The following is a 15635-nucleotide window of genomic DNA, read 5'->3' as shown; positions in this document are numbered from 1 at the left end:
GGAGACATGAAGAGATATGAAGGGAAATTTTGTTATCGTCAGGAGCAACTACGTCCTTGACCAATTTGAATCTTGACAAATAAAAACTCTACGTGCTTATTTGAATTGTATTAAACATATAATTAATGAGATCTAAAGTCTTATTTGAAATACTAGTGGTTTGTTTGGATAGAGTATTATTTGAAATATTATTTGAAATAATTACTGTCACACTTTTTGTGATCTAATGTATGTGAGATAAAAAGGTGGTTGGGAATATAAAAAAGTGGGTTGAGAATTGTGTTTATGATGCAAGCAAAATATTATTTTAGATTAATTCACTATCATTGGTCAAAACTAATTATTATTTTTTTTTTCCAAACGATAGCATACAAATTTCTTCACTTGCTTGGATAAGAGATTTGAATTTCAAATCCAAATGCATCCTCCATCGAAAAACACTACAAGGTAATTTGTTTATAGCTGCTCTTGGGTTGGTTCGGATGATTTTGGAATAGTCTAATTAGGTTTCGAGATCGAGTATTCGAATCACCTCTCTATTACTTGTGTATCTTTGGGGGGTTAGGTGCACAAGTACAAGGATATTAATCCAACAGAAAATTAGAACACTTTCTGTATTGACAACAAAAAAAATTGTTTATAGCTAAGTGTTAGGGGCTTCTATGATCACTAATTCTCATTATATGTACAATATATATAAATACTCGCACAATAACTATAATTGTACAGAAGAACACCAACGCAATAACAAGCAAAAAGACAATAAATTTGCAATCCCTAGAAATTGTGTCCAACCATCAATTTCATCCATTCAACTTCCATCTCCACTTAATCCGTCATGTACATCAAAAAGACTATACCGTACATTAAAGAGCAGTATGTGGGATTCAGCAATTCAATCTGGATGGTTGGACCATAAATTGGTATCAAATTGACGGACCACAAAAGGTAAGTTGGCGGTAGTAGCCACTAGCTTAGGTCACGTCACATCATTAGTCCCCCAGCCCATTAGAGTTTGGCTGTGTTTGGACAGTTAATTTATTAAAAATTATTACATTTTTCGTGAACACAATTTCTTAATACCTCTTTACTTCGCATCAAATTGTTACAATAATTTTTTAAAAAAAATTAAAAAAAATGCAATCCAAACACTACTTGAGATTTGAATGCAAGTCCACTCATTCTTCTTTCTCCTCTGTCTAATGCTATGGAGCTGCAAAATCTAGCGGGAGAAGGTGGATTATCTTGTAGTTTGCATCTGTGGCTTAGGTCGTATGCTTAGTATGAAATTGTTCATATAAAATATTAGTAATTGTTTTCCCGTGTGCTCAGTATGGTTGTTGGACGAGAATCAAGATCAAAATACTCGACACATATTATTGCAGTAGAAGAAGTAGAAGTCCCTACATGCATGACGGAGAATTCTGCTGATGATGAACAAGAAAGTATGACTACAAAGCCTTTACTTAACGATGATCATGACTGTTTTTCAGCAAAGGGTGGCTTCAGAACCATGCCATTCATTTTAGGTAACTTCTTTTCCTTTGAATTTGAAGAAGGGGTGGGGTGGAAAGGGGGACGGTGAGGACTGAAACCTCACTTTGAAAACAAGAAACAAACGACCCTTATTAAAACTAGGTATATCTGATTCTCATTCTATGTGTCTTTGTTTAATTGAAGTTTATTGAGGAATAGTTTTAGTGAAATTTTCTATTAAGAATTGACCGTTCTGTGTTTTAATGGTTTTTTTCCGGGGGCAGCCAATGAGGCTTTTGCGCAGGTGGCAAGCTGTGGGCTACAGCCTAGCATGATTCTGTACTTGACGGGAGAGTACCATCTGAACATGGCTACTGGGTCTAACATAATCTTTCTTTGGTCAGCAGCAACAAATTTCATGCCCCTTCTTGGTGCTATAGTTGCAGATTCATTTCTGGGTCGATTTCGGATGATCTTATTTGGTTGTGTTATCAGTCTTCTGGTAAATACCCCATTTACACACTTCAGTGTTTTCAGTAGTTAATATTTGTTTTAATTATGTTTAATTTTTCATAGCATAAGAAGCTGTTTGTTCCGATTTCTTGCATTTTCATCCATCATGTCATTTTCAACTTCAGATTGTACTGTGAAAGTGGACGAATTTTATAGAGTATCCCTGGCTTTTTTCTTTGATTTACAATCTGGCGGCCAGGATGGATCAAAGAACATTTAAAAATGCTTAATGATCTTGTGAGGAGGAGGAGTTGGGGTGCACTTTAAGATTACATCATTGTTGCTTAAGAGTGGTGTAAGTCATTTTCCTGCCGCTGTCAGATCCTTTTTTTTGTCTGAAAAATACATCATTTCTCACTTTTTATCTTCATGCAGTGACAAAATTTTATCTGTTCTGACCCTGTGTTTAGAACCATAATTGATCATTTCAATTAAGAACCAACATGTTCACATAGGAAACTGGTGAAACAAATTGCAGAAAAGGCATGTTTTAGACTTTCTTGTCTAATTCTGCTTCCAGCAACTCTCATTTTATATTAGCTCTTTCTGAACTTTTGGAATGGAACTCCATAATCATCTTCTTCTTGTTTTTTTTTTGAGAGGATTCCAATCATACATGGCATGATGTCATCCGAAAATGCAGGCCATTAGTTTCTTCACGCACACAGCAGCTTTATATTTTTCAGTTACAAATCCTGCTCCATCGATATTTCATGTGCAGTGAAGAAAACTGAAAAAGAACCCCTGACTTTTAGAAGATAATTTGTTGCACATCACACTAGTAAAACTTAAAGAAATTTAAATTCTCTGCATCTTTCTTTAAGGCTTCACTTGTTGATGCACCGAAGTAGTCGTGCTGCTGCAAGAAAAAATTACACTACTGACCAGTAATACAGAGGGGTGCATTCAAATTTACTATATTATTTCTAATTTTAATGGAATCATCTGAAAATGAGTTTCTACTTTGATTGAAGGGAATGGCTCTTTTGTGGCTAACAGCTATGATTCCACAAGTAAAGCCGCCTCCATGTCATGAATCGAATAAAAGTTGTAGCTCTGCGACAAGTTTTCAACTCTTTCTCTTGTGTTCTTGTTTTGGACTCACGTCTATTGGATTGGGAGGAATTAGGTCTTCATCCTTAGCTTTTGGTGCTGATCAGTTACAAAAAGCAGGTGGCCACAACAATGGACGGGTTCTGGAGTCCTATTTCAGCTGGTACTATGCGTTATCCACAATTTCTCTTTTAATTGCTTATACTTGCATTGTCTACGCACAAGAAAGCTTGGGATGGCAAGTTGGTTTTGGCATTCCAGTCATGCTCATGTTGTTGTCAACTCTGTCATTCTCCCTGGCTTCGCACTTATATGTCAAGTTGAAGGCTAAATCAAGTTTAATTGTCGAAATGCTTCAAGTGGCTGTAGCCTCTTATAGGAAACGGCATATAGAATTGTCAACAGAGAGCTCAAAATTGCTGTGCCATCACCACAGGGGTCCATCAATTTGTCTTCCAAGTGAAAAACTAAGGTGTGATCTTAATTTGCTCTTATCCAAAATGATTAGCTCCGCTCGCAGGCTAGGGCTGTATTTCTTTCTTGATTCATATATATATGGATAATTTCAAGTTCTTAGCAACTTATTTTGATTATGCAAGGTTGCCTGTATTTGGTAGCTATAATTGGTTTGCAATTAATCCTATTTTATTTTTCATGCGGTGGCCAATTCAACAATTTGTAAAAGCATTTTTTGAGTCTGAGAATTTCTCTTTAAAGTCATTCGGAGTTTGAACATTCAAGAGAGAAGTTCCTAGTTGGTCATTTAAACAATATTTCTCTTATGGAAGCTTCAATAATTTGTCTTCCAGGTTCTTAAACAAAGCTTGCATCATCCTAGATCCTGAGAAAGACTTGACAACAGATGGAACAGCGGCAGATCCCTGGAGTCTTTGCACAGTAAATCAAGTTGAGGACCTGAAGTCGATTCTCAGAGTGATCCCCTTATGGTCCGCAGGAATGATAATGTCAGTAAATAACAGCCAGCTCTCATTTTCTGTACTTCAAGCAAAGTCCATGAACCGAAAATTTGGTCCGAACTTTGAAATGCCAGCTGGTTCTTGTAGTATGTTTGCCGTTGTCGGTGCAGTACTATGGATACCTTTTTATCTTCAGATAATCCTGCCTGTTGCATCAAGAATTTTGGGGAGACCTGTTCATCTCTCGACAAGGGAAAGAATGGGAATTGGAATGGCCCTTTCTTTTGTAGGCATGATAGTGGCAGCAACAGTGGAGCTTAAACGACGTAGTCTGGCTATCAGGGAAGGATATTCAGATGATTCAGATGCAGTGGTGGACATGTCATTACTTTGGCTTCTTCCCCCATCTTTCCTGATCGGCGCTGGCGCAATTGCAAATATGGTTGCACAGAATGAGTTCTATTATTCCGAGTTTCCAAGAAGCATGTCAAGTATATCTTCCACTCTTTCCTTACTTGGGATATCTGCGGCAAATCTTGTTTCAAGTTTTCTTATGAACGCCATCGACAAACTCTCGAAACTGGGAGGAAAAGAAAGCTGGATTTCGACCAATGTCAATAAGGGTCACTATGATTATTACTACTGGGTGCTTGCTGGCTTAAGTATGCTTAACATGATTTATTTCCTCATTTGCAACAAGGCTTATGGTCCTGGCAAAGAAGATAAGAAAGAGACAACTTTTCATGAACAGGATGACTAGAACTAGAGGTCTTTCATTGCTGTAATATAGTAGGTGAAACCTAGACAAGTTGTATCGTGATCAGTAATTCAGTACACCTGCAGAAACCTGGGAGTCAAGAATATCAGTTGATCCAACAATGTCGTTACTGTAAAAGCTGTCATCCAACTTACTATATCTGGATGCATGCACAGATGTCTGGCAGCCGGGAACTGTAGTAGAGGAACAATCTTTCTTGGTGATTTCCCTTTTGTGGCTGGAAATACTCCCCTAGACTAGACTAGTTTTTGGCAACAAAGTATTGCTGACTCCACAGAAAATTGAACAGATTAATAATTTGGTCGAACCTGGAGGGTTGGTCCATAATTTGCCAAAGGAAAATCTTCATGTTACAGTCCATAACTTGGGCAATAGTTACAGATCTCGTCCTATAACTTATTCTATCTCAGTCCATAACTTGTTACCTGCTTTGTCCGGTTCCTCGTACCATCTAAGTGAAATACTACAACATCTTAGTTACTTCAACCACAGGCTGAGCGACCCCCGTCAAGAGGTCTGCTGACAAACCATTCCAAGAATTCACAAAAGCCCTAAACTCCAATCCCTTGGTGAAGCCCACGATTCCTGACACCTAAAAGAATCTAAAATCCCCTGCTTAGCTGAAAGGAAAAAAAAAATAAAGAATCTAAATCTGAATTTGTTTTAAATTACAGTAGTTTCATTCAGTGTTGTTGAGATCCAAGTATCCAACTCAATTTCACATGTTTGACTATGAAACTCTATCTATTCTTCCGTTTTTTGAGTCCATTTCAAAACAATTACTAAAAGATAGAAAATTAGTACTACAATTTTTTGATGATGACTGGCTTTGACATGGTTGCTAGCTGCTTTTGGGTGTGGATGTCTTTTGATCAAAAGCCAGTGAAATATGAGGCTAGAAATAATAATGTCTGCGACAATTGAAAAGGTAAAGCTGACAACTGCCCCTTATGGTAGGAACGCATTGACCGTTCCTACCGTAGGAGCACAATACGGGCGACACAGGTGTGAGAAGTTGGACAAGCATGAATGAATGGGCCACCTGCGGAAAATAGTGGTAGTGGAAGTTGGACAAGCATGAATGAATGGGTAGGAGGAAACGGTTTGGACCAAAGCATAAGAAGAGTAAAAAGTTGAAAGTTGTGTGTAGATTGTAATTAGTGCTGTTAATCGAGCCGAGTCGAGCCGAGTATCTGAGCGTCGAGCTCGACTCGTGAAGAATTCGAGCCAAGCTCGAGCTCGCTCGATAGCACAGACGAGCTATGATATGCACTCGAACTCGACTCGAAAAATGGAAATGTGACTCGAGCTCGAGCTCGAGCTCGACTCGTTTATCAAAAACGAGCTGGGCTCGGACGAGCTCGAGCTCGAGCTCGAAATATGTATCCGAGCTCGAGGCTCGAGTTCGAGGCTCGAGGCTCGATTTTAGACTCGAGTTCGAAGCTCGATTTTAGACTCGAGTTCGAAGCTCGAGGCTCGATTTTGAGGCTCGATTTCGCAATTGAACAATCAGTTTACGAAGTTCTACTCCAGCATATCCAGATTTAGGCTATCCAAAATCAACAAAAAATATTAGGATTGGCAACCAATGGCATTCACATTCAACAATACACAAACTCTAACCACATTTCATCCAAGACAAATATGACCATAACATCCATCCAACACAAACTTTAGGAATAAAACAAAACAAATACACAAACTACAGTCTAATTCCATTCAAGACAACATTCATTAGAGCCAATATACCATAACAGGTTATGGCCAGCCAAATAAACGCACAAACTACAGCCAAATAACCATGAAAAACACTGCTACATAGCTTAAAAATTGTCCAACTTCAGAAATCACAAGAAAAAGTACAACCCCTTCAGAAATCACAAGAAAAAGTACAGCTTCACAAGTCCAGCTTTACAAATCACAAGAAACAGCATCACATATTCCAAAAAACAGCCTTCAAATGTCCGGAAGATCAATTTCTTCAATTGTAGATGATTCGGAAACATCGAGTGGTTCCTACAAAATGAAAACAAGAAAGTTACAACTAAAGTGATTGATTAGATTAAGAACTAAAGTGTGATGATTAGAAAGTTCCTAGTAGGTGATTGATTAGATTAAGAACTAAAGTGTGATGAACTTATACTTTAGGGGGTTACATTCTTTACATATTTAGTGTCAATTATAATATAGAAAGTTGAATGTATAAATTTATTAGTTGTAGTTTAAGAGTAACTAATTTAGTCGCTAATAAATTATTAGTTAATTGATTTAGTGGGTAGCAAACAACTAAAGAAACTAAAGAAAGGGCAAAAAAAAAAAAAAAAGAGAAGTATGCTGTCCAAATTAAGCCCGTAAGGCTTTGTGAGTAAAAAATGAACCACCCTTTGGAGAGGCTTTGCAGAGTTGAGGTTAAACTCTAAGATGAAAACTCTTAATTGGAAACCAAATTTGGCAGCTTTAGCTTTGAAGCACTGACATAACAGTCCCATATAACATGATGCTACCCAACTTGGCATTTGAATGACAAAATTTTTGGATTCTTCATAAATCATAATTAATACAGTCAAAAACATTAAAAAGAGAAAATTGAAGTGTAATATAACGTCTGTACGTATCAAACTTAAATTGGATTTCCAAGACAACAGTCTTCTTTCTGAAATTGCATAAGCTATCCATTTTGGAATGTAAAAACATTACAAAATTAAAAAATTAACTACTACAGAACAGAAATTACGGGTCATTATTGATTATGCAAATTACAGAAATTACAGAAATTATGCAAAATCCTTAAAAGCCTTGCAAGTAGAAGACGGTCACCAGACATTTAAGTCCTTCTCACATCACATGTTAAGTTTTTGAACCGTAAGCAGCAATGAAACCTAAAACCAGATTTGGGGGCCGAAACATCGCAGGTTCTGAACTCTTGTCATTTAGTATAATTTACCTACGAAAAGAGACAAGACTTACCAGAAATCACGAAGGATTAGAGAAACCAGTCAAATTGGACTGGTTTTGGCCCCGGCGGTGGACCGGTTGTTAATGGCAGAAAACAGAGGCTGTGGCCTGTGGGTTGAGTCTGTGGGCGGCGGTGGAGGCAGACGTTGCTGTGGGTTGCGGCTGTGGACTGCGGCTTGCTGTGGAGTACGGCGGGGCTGTGGGTGCGGCTGCGGGTTGCGGGGTTGCGGGGCTGTGGTTGCGAGGCTGCGGGGTTGCGAGGTTGCTGGCTGCGGGGTTGCTGGGTTGTGGTGTTGCGGGGCTGCGGGGTTGCGGTGTTGTGAGGCTGTGGGGCTGCGGGGTTGTGGGTAGGGTTGTGGGTTGCTAGCTGGCTGTGGCCTGTGGGTTGCTAGCAAAACAAGTAGCTGCGGGGTGCGGCAGAGAGGGAGAGGCGGAAATGAAGAATGAAACGATGCAATATCAAGTTTTCAACCCTAGTCCAAATTTCTACTTGTTGACTATTAAAATGACAAAAATACCCTTCTTTGTCGAGCTCAACCGAGCTACTCGATAAAGAAGCGAGTTCGAGCCTACTCGGCTCGATTACTAAACGAGTATTTTTCGAGCTCGAGCTCGACTCGTTAATTGAAATTAACGAGCCGAGCTCGAGCCTTATCGAGCCGAGCTCTAACGAGCTTTCGAGCTGCTTGTTTTGCTTAACAGCTCTAATTGTAATGGGATAAATACGTGGAAATCTATTATACTAGAGATTTATTAGTCCATGTTTTCTAAAAGATTTCTAATAATATGACATATATTCTTGAATTATTTTACTATTTAATCAATTCAATTAATGCAATTTAATAGTTTTTAGTTTGTTTAGTTCAAATGTTTAAATCACTATATTTTAGTTAGAAAAATATTTTGTTATACTAACTTATCAAAAAGCCTCCCTAAGTAAAATATTTTATTTTAACATTTTATTTAGACATAAAAATCCTAGTTAAACTAACTTATCAATTACCTTTTCTAAGTAAAATTTACTATATTTATTAGTTTTAACGTTTTCCTTAGTTGCAAATGACAAATAGCAAATATATACTTTAACATGTGTCATTTTTCAAGGATTAACGTTCCTGCCCCTGTTCCCAACTATCCATAGAAGTCAGATCCGTACTTGACATCTTTGATGCTTGACGGTGGTTTCTGGCAATGGCTTTGATTGAACAGAACCTTCGCAGCTTTTGCCACTGGCGGCTTTACTTGGAACAACAAAAGAAATGGAAAGCTATGAAAAAAGAAAATAGAAATGGATGCTCAGCACCCAGTGGGCATCGCGCCCGTTAGAGCGTCTGGTCTGTCACACAATTATTGTCCTTTGCCAAATAAAAACGATAGTACGCAAATGTCATAAACCCAAATTTCATTTGGAGCCCATGTGTCCATTCCATCACATTATCACAATTAAGCATGTTAATGGATAGGATCTGGGTTGGATCCTTTTAATTCAGTTTCAGATCCATTTAATTTAGTTAGATCCAAATTCAGATCCATACCCTTTTGGGTCTGAAAAAGTAAGTCCATACTCAAATTCATAAGGATTTGAGTATCCAATGGGCATCCATGGGTATTTTTTCCTATAAAAATGACAAGTATTGGCAAATAAAAAAAATCTTGATCTTTTGTTTGTAAAAGAAAACTTGAAATTTGCTATCAAGTTTCTCTACATCTTATTATATTTTAGAGATAATAATTTGCCATAAATTGTAGCAAATACTTTATGTAGTTGGAACAAATAACATCTTAAGGATAACATCAAATACGCCTCAAGATCATCATCTTTAACCTCATTTTCTTAGTAAAATTTGTTCAATACAAATTTTTGCACTTTTATGTGCTTGTGTATCAATTACATCAACATCCAACATCTTTGTGTTAAATCTGGAAAGCACAAGGTGCCCTGTCCCTAACCCCAAAAAAAAAAAGGTGTCATGTCTCCTGCACCATCACGATTACAGGCATGTCATTTTTCTGCAGGGGAAAAAAATTAATTATATATTGCTACAAATGTTGCTAGCAACGTACATGCTATTCCAAAGAAAGCAGTTTCAGATTAATCTTGCCACAAATTAATGTTGCCTCTTCCAATACTCGATTAGGACATTCGGCATCATAATATGATGCTCACAGAAATTGGCTTTGTCGAACGCTGATTTAACTCAATTGAAGAAAGATTTGCCCCACAACAAACCGTGCTTCCCACTTGCACGGCCATCTTCTTGTACTTGGCTTCGTTTCAGATCATGATCCTTTCCTCCAAATGAATAAGAAGTAATGTAATGTACGTAGGACAGTTTCAGCATCCATAACAGTGCATTATAATTTATAACCAGACTTGTTGGTTATCCTGTAACTAATATTAATAGCCTTCAATTAATTACAGAAATGCCATTTTATTACTTGTAATACCAATAAGGGATAATTTCAGAAGCCTTCCTTGAGGTTTTTTTACAATTTCACTTTGCTAAAAGGCATTTTCTTTTGCAAATTACCCTTGTATACTCATAAACTCAACTAAATTCAATTGAAGGACTTTGGAAAATACAATAAAAAGGAAATAAGATGACCTTAAGATATTAATAATTAAGACATTCATTTTCACAAACTGCTAAAATGTGATCATGTGGCCTACTACATCACTGCTGATGGAATATACTTTTCTCCCTTTTTTTTTTTTTTTTTAAAAAAAAAAAAATTTCAAGCCCTTTTAAAGTCAAATTTGCTATTTCAATTTCTTGTGAACCTACGTATTTCAAGCATCAACAATTTGATATCGTTTCTCTCTACTGTTTGTTACAGCCTATTAACTCTTTTAGCCTGCCGTACATGATTTTTGGTTATAATTTTTTTTTCAACTATTTGGTGCATTTTCAAGTTATATTTTTCGTTGAATTAGTTACATAAATTACCTATAAGCCACATGATGGCAATTTGGAAATGAAAATACATTTTAGCATTTCATATTAATATTTTATAGGTAAGGGCTGACATTTGTTACATTGAAAGTGAAAATTAGGAGAGTAGATATAATTATATTACGGTACGGCAAAAATCTAATTATATTGTTTGTTCCGAGATTATTACCACCATAAATTCTTTAATAAGTTTTTATTGACTGAACGAGTCTTCATTTTGATATATCTGTGGGTGAAACCTTAACCATATGATTACTAAAATTCCTTCCTGTAGAAAATCCTACTAATAGCTTACAGGATAAGGTAACATAAAACAGTTCCACAATAAGAAAGAGAGTGATTAAGAATATTTTAAATTAAAAAAAATAAACTCTTTGTTTTTGGAGCCAAAAGGAACCTTCTATTTATGTTTCTTCTACTCTTCACTCTTGACAACCAAATGGTTTTCTTCATGTGTGAGTACAGAAATACACATAAGAGCATAGAAATAGACTATATATCTTTTGGTCATTTTCGCGTGTGAGTACAGAAATACGCACAAAGGCATAGAAATATACTATAGATGTTTTGGTCATTTTCACAATTGATGTGTAGATATTGCTAACAATTAAAAGTGACCTCTCCTTCTAAACTTCCCTAACTTGTTTTCTAGTAAGCACTTGTCCGGAGTGCAGATTTCTAAATTTTCTGTGTATTCGATGTTTTGATTCTTTCTACTTACATGTCCAAAAAATCTAGTGTAAGCTGATACACATAAATTTGAAAGCTCGCATAGGCTTCAGGTCTAGCTCCGAGTCCAGTTAGCAATTTAGCAATTGTTCGACTCTTTTACCAAGAGAATTTGTACTAGTAACTAGTCTAAATTATGCATAAGTTGCTAGAATCCTTAAGTTTTCAGATTGTAGTAGTTCTCTGAATATTTTTTCTTTATCAAAAGAAAGATGAAATTTAAGAAATGAAAATTAAAAAAAAAAAACCAAAAATTTGAACTCAAACCCTTAACGTTTTTTTTTTTTTTTTTTTCGGAAATGACAACTATTGTATTACCTATCTATCCTATACTCAGGGGAAGAGGAGCCTAAAGAGGTTGTATTTGGAATTAGCAGGTACACAAATCTTATTAGATCAGGGACTGCTTTGGCACAATGCTTTGGCACAAGTTGTAGTAGTTTTCGGTTTGACGGGTAAGTGTGTTTGGTGGAATGTCCCTTTAAGCAAACTAATAATATAGTGGTCAAAGGGACCATGCGTGTACCGCCATTTTGACAATCTTGCCACTACTATGGCCTATTTCCATCAATAGTCGATTGAGACCTGACTTAGACTTTCCTTGTTTGAAATCAGCATCTCGATCTGCTTTATAGATTTTGCTCAGCATTGATTTAATTCAAGGGTTATTTTTAATTTATCTCTCTGAGGTATATCCTGTCCTGGCTTTTCCTAACTTTTTTTTTGTCACTTAACCCCATGAGAGATAAAAATACCTCTCTATTATGCCAAGTTCTTAATATTAAAATTTTTACTTCCTTTCTTTATTGAATTTTAACATGTGGCTCAATTTTAATTACTATATTTGATAGTGGTAACGTTTCACATGAGAGGAGTATGTATATAATACACCAACAATTGTTATTAATAATCCAAAAATAAATACAAAGAGTTCAAGAAAGGAGCAAACATAGAGGTAATGGCTTGACTACCGTAGGGAAACTATCTTATGAATGAAGGTGAAATTTACCAATTAACCATGCATATGGTACTTCTAGAAATTGGAGGGAAGAAGGATTAAGAAGAAAGAGACGAGGAAGAGGGAGAATGATAGAGAGAGAAAGGAAAATGAATTTGTTATTACCAAATCTGTTGAGGGTAGCACGTGGGCCCCACCTTTTATTACAAATTCTATTAGTCAGCCTCTAACTGACTTAGCTATCTTTTAAATCATTGCTAATCAAAACTACATCGTTTTTGCCTTCCCCAATTCACTGGCTAATTTCTTGATCCAATTACCCCCACATCCTAACAATTCCTCTCCTATGAAATCAGACTTGTTCTCAAGTCTGGAAGTCAGGGAACTGATTTTCAATAAAAGACTTGTCATCCCATGATGTTTCGTCATAGCTCAAATGATTCCATTTGATCAAGAACTGGATGACGGGTTTCCCCTCTCGCATGATAACTCTTCTCTTCAAGATAGTTTCTAGTTTCAATGGACACTGATCATGTTCGTCCAACTCTAGTAGCTTAGATGAACTGCTCTGTAATAACCCCAGTTTCTTCTTTAACAATGAAACATGAAATAGAGGGTGCGATCTTGCATCTGCTGGAAGTTTTAGTTTGTAGGCTATTGCTCCAATCTTTTCCTCTACCTGAAATGGCCCGTAATATTTGGCTGACAAATTGAGGCACTTTCTTACAACCACAGTCTGCTGCCTGTATGGTTGCAGCTTTAAAAATACCTAGTCACCCATAGAAAAGTTTCTCTTAGTCCTGTGTTGATCTGCATAGTGTTTCATTCTCTGCTGAGCCTTTGCCAAATGTTCCCTAATACAACTTGAAATTCTGCTTCTTTCTTGAACCATATTGGGTACTGCAGGTACTACTGAGTCTAGATAGGGTCCCAGTGGTAGTGGTGTGGGTTTGTACCCAAAAAGAGCTTCAAAGAGGGTCATGTCAAGACTAGAATGATAAGTGGAATTATACCACCACTCAGCCAGTGATAACCATTTACTCCATTGCGAAGGAAATTCCCCTGTCATGCATCTCAAGTAATTTTCTACACATTGATTTAATCTCTCACTTTGGTCGTCAGTTTGGGGATGATAAGAGGATGAATAATGTAGCTCTATTCCTACTATTTTAAAAAGTTCCTTCCAAAACCCACTGGTGAATATCTTGTCCCTATCAATTACGATAGATCTGGTAAACCATGTAGCTTGTAGATATGGTCGAGGAAGACCTTAACAACATTTCTAGTTGTGAAGGGTGAGTAAGCATGATGAAGTGACCAAACTTGGTGAATCTGTCAATCACCACCAAGATAGCATTATACCCCTGTGACTTAGGCAGTCTCTCAATAAAATCCATAGAGATATGGAGCCATGCTTGTTTAGGTACTGGAATTGGTTGTAACAATCTAGGGTAAGAAACATGTTCAGACTTGTTCCTTTGACAAATATCACAGCTCTGCACATAGGATATTACTTCCTGCTTCATTCCTGGCTAGTAGAATAGAGTCTTAAACTTCTGCCAACAGTTCCTCTGACCTGAGTGACCTCCTATTGCTGAGTCATGCAATGTCTGAATTAGTTGGCTCCTGATGCTGTTGGCACTTCCCACATAAATTTTACCTTGATACTTTAGGATCCCATCCAATCGAGTGTAGTCAGCATGGGAATTGGGATCCAATATTAGTTGGCTCATAATATTTTGACAGTATAGGTCACCTTCATAGCTTTTCTGCAACTCCTCAATCCATCCAGGTTTAACAGATATAATTGCCAAACAGGATCTAACTTCCATCTTGGATGCAGCTTCATGTCTCCTGGATAACACATCTGCCACCTGATTTTCAGCTCCTTTCTTATATTGTATCTCATAATCCAACCCTAACAACTTAGTCATCCATTTATGCTGAATAGCAGTGTTCAGTTTCTGATCCAAGAGATATTTTAGTGATTGATGATTAGTCCTTATAATGAAATGACTCCCAACTAGATAGTGCCTTCATTTTGTTACTGCCATTACTAAAACCAGGAGTTCCTTCTCCTAAACTAATAGTCCCAAATTTTTTTATTGATAATGCCTTGCTCAAAAAGGCAATGGGATGCTCTTCTTGCATTAATACTACTCCAATTTCTCCCTCACTAGCATCTGTCTCTACTATAAAAGGTTTCTTAAAGTCTGGCAACTGGAGAACTGGAGCTGAGCATATCAACTTTTTTAAGTGCTCAAAGAAGCCTTGTGCCTGACTATTCCATTTAAAGCTATCTTTCATTAACAATTCAGTGAGTGGTTTACAAACAGGACCATAATGTTTTATAAACCTCTTGCAATAACCTGTGAGACCCAAAAATCCCCTTAATTCCTTCACTGATTGAGGTACAGGCCATTGTAAAATGCTATTGATTTTAGGGTAATCCATGCTGACTCCTTTATCAGTAATGGTCTGCCCCAAGTAATCAATCTTCTTCTGAGCAAATGCACACTTAGACTTCTTTACATAGAATTGATGTTTTCTTAAAACACTCATTACAATCCTTAAATGTTGTATATGAACTTCCAATGTATGACTATATACCAATATATCATCAAAAAAGACCAAGACAAATTTTCTCAGATGTGGTTGGAATACCTAATTCATCAGTGACTGGAATGTTGCTAGTGCATTTGTGAGTCCAAAAGGCATGACTAGGAACTCAAAGTGTCCACAGTGAGTTTGAAAAGCTGTCTTGAAAGTATCCTAGGGTTTAACCCTGATCTGGTGGTATCCTGTTGACGGGTGTAGGGTATACATAAACATTAAACTCATCCTAATCAAGTTTTACATTTATAAACTCCTAAATACCCCACACGCAATTTATCGCAAGTATACAAATCGTAAACGAGTATAGGGTATTAAGGGTCGATCCCACAAGGAAGATTGCAATTACCGGCACTACTAAAGCTTCTCTATTATTTAGACTATCAATGAATTATAACAAGTACAACCTACTGAACTTATGCAAGAAAATAACAAATGAAAACTCCTTAAGTTGTGGTATCCCTAACTACTCATGCAAGTGCTATATTTGGATCATTGAATACTACTATCTAGGTTAGTTATAATGTAATTTCCTTATGCATATGAAACCTACTTTCGTAGTGAATCAATTATACTTATAACTAATCCATACCTATTCTCATGGTTATGAAATTAGCTACAAGTTCATTTCTTCAGTGAAATTACATGAAATGAATCACTTAAAACCACATAGGTGCACCTCTACTTTC

The 15635-nt window shown here is 36.8% G+C and overlaps 1 protein-coding gene and 1 long non-coding RNA gene across 3 annotated transcripts; one reads left to right on the top strand and one right to left on the bottom strand.

The window, feature by feature from the left end:
- The first annotated feature begins 1136 nt into the window (after positions 1 to 1136).
- On the top strand, positions 1137 to 5100 carry LOC113704406 (protein NRT1/ PTR FAMILY 1.2-like). Of its 2 annotated transcripts, XM_027226307.2 has the most exons (5): positions 1137 to 1235; positions 1333 to 1529; positions 1761 to 1978; positions 2964 to 3514; positions 3852 to 5100. In XM_027226307.2, exons 2-5 carry the CDS (start codon positions 1334 to 1336, stop codon positions 4717 to 4719), a joined length of 1833 nt encoding a protein of 610 aa, XP_027082108.1. In that variant the 5' UTR covers positions 1137 to 1235; position 1333; the 3' UTR covers positions 4720 to 5100. The 2 variants fall into 2 exon arrangements, with proteins under 2 accessions (XP_027082108.1, XP_027082109.1); XM_027226308.2 differs by having other exon boundaries at positions 1186 to 1529; positions 2964 to 3205.
- Positions 5101 to 6431: 1331 nt separating this feature from the next.
- LOC113702881 (uncharacterized) lies at positions 6432 to 8391 on the bottom strand. The gene is made up of 2 exons (XR_003451291.2): positions 7705 to 8391; positions 6432 to 6753 (listed from the first exon to the last, which is right to left on the bottom strand). It is a non-coding gene; the product is annotated as an uncharacterized lncRNA (long non-coding RNA).
- Between the last annotated feature and the right edge of the window lie 7244 nt (positions 8392 to 15635).

This window comes from Coffea arabica, chromosome 8e (assembly GCF_036785885.1).
Source record: "Coffea arabica cultivar ET-39 chromosome 8e, Coffea Arabica ET-39 HiFi, whole genome shotgun sequence".
Classification (NCBI taxonomy): Eukaryota; Viridiplantae; Streptophyta; class Magnoliopsida; order Gentianales; family Rubiaceae; genus Coffea; species Coffea arabica.
Note: the sequence above shows the minus strand (reverse complement) of the source record. Positions and strands in the feature narration are given on the sequence as shown.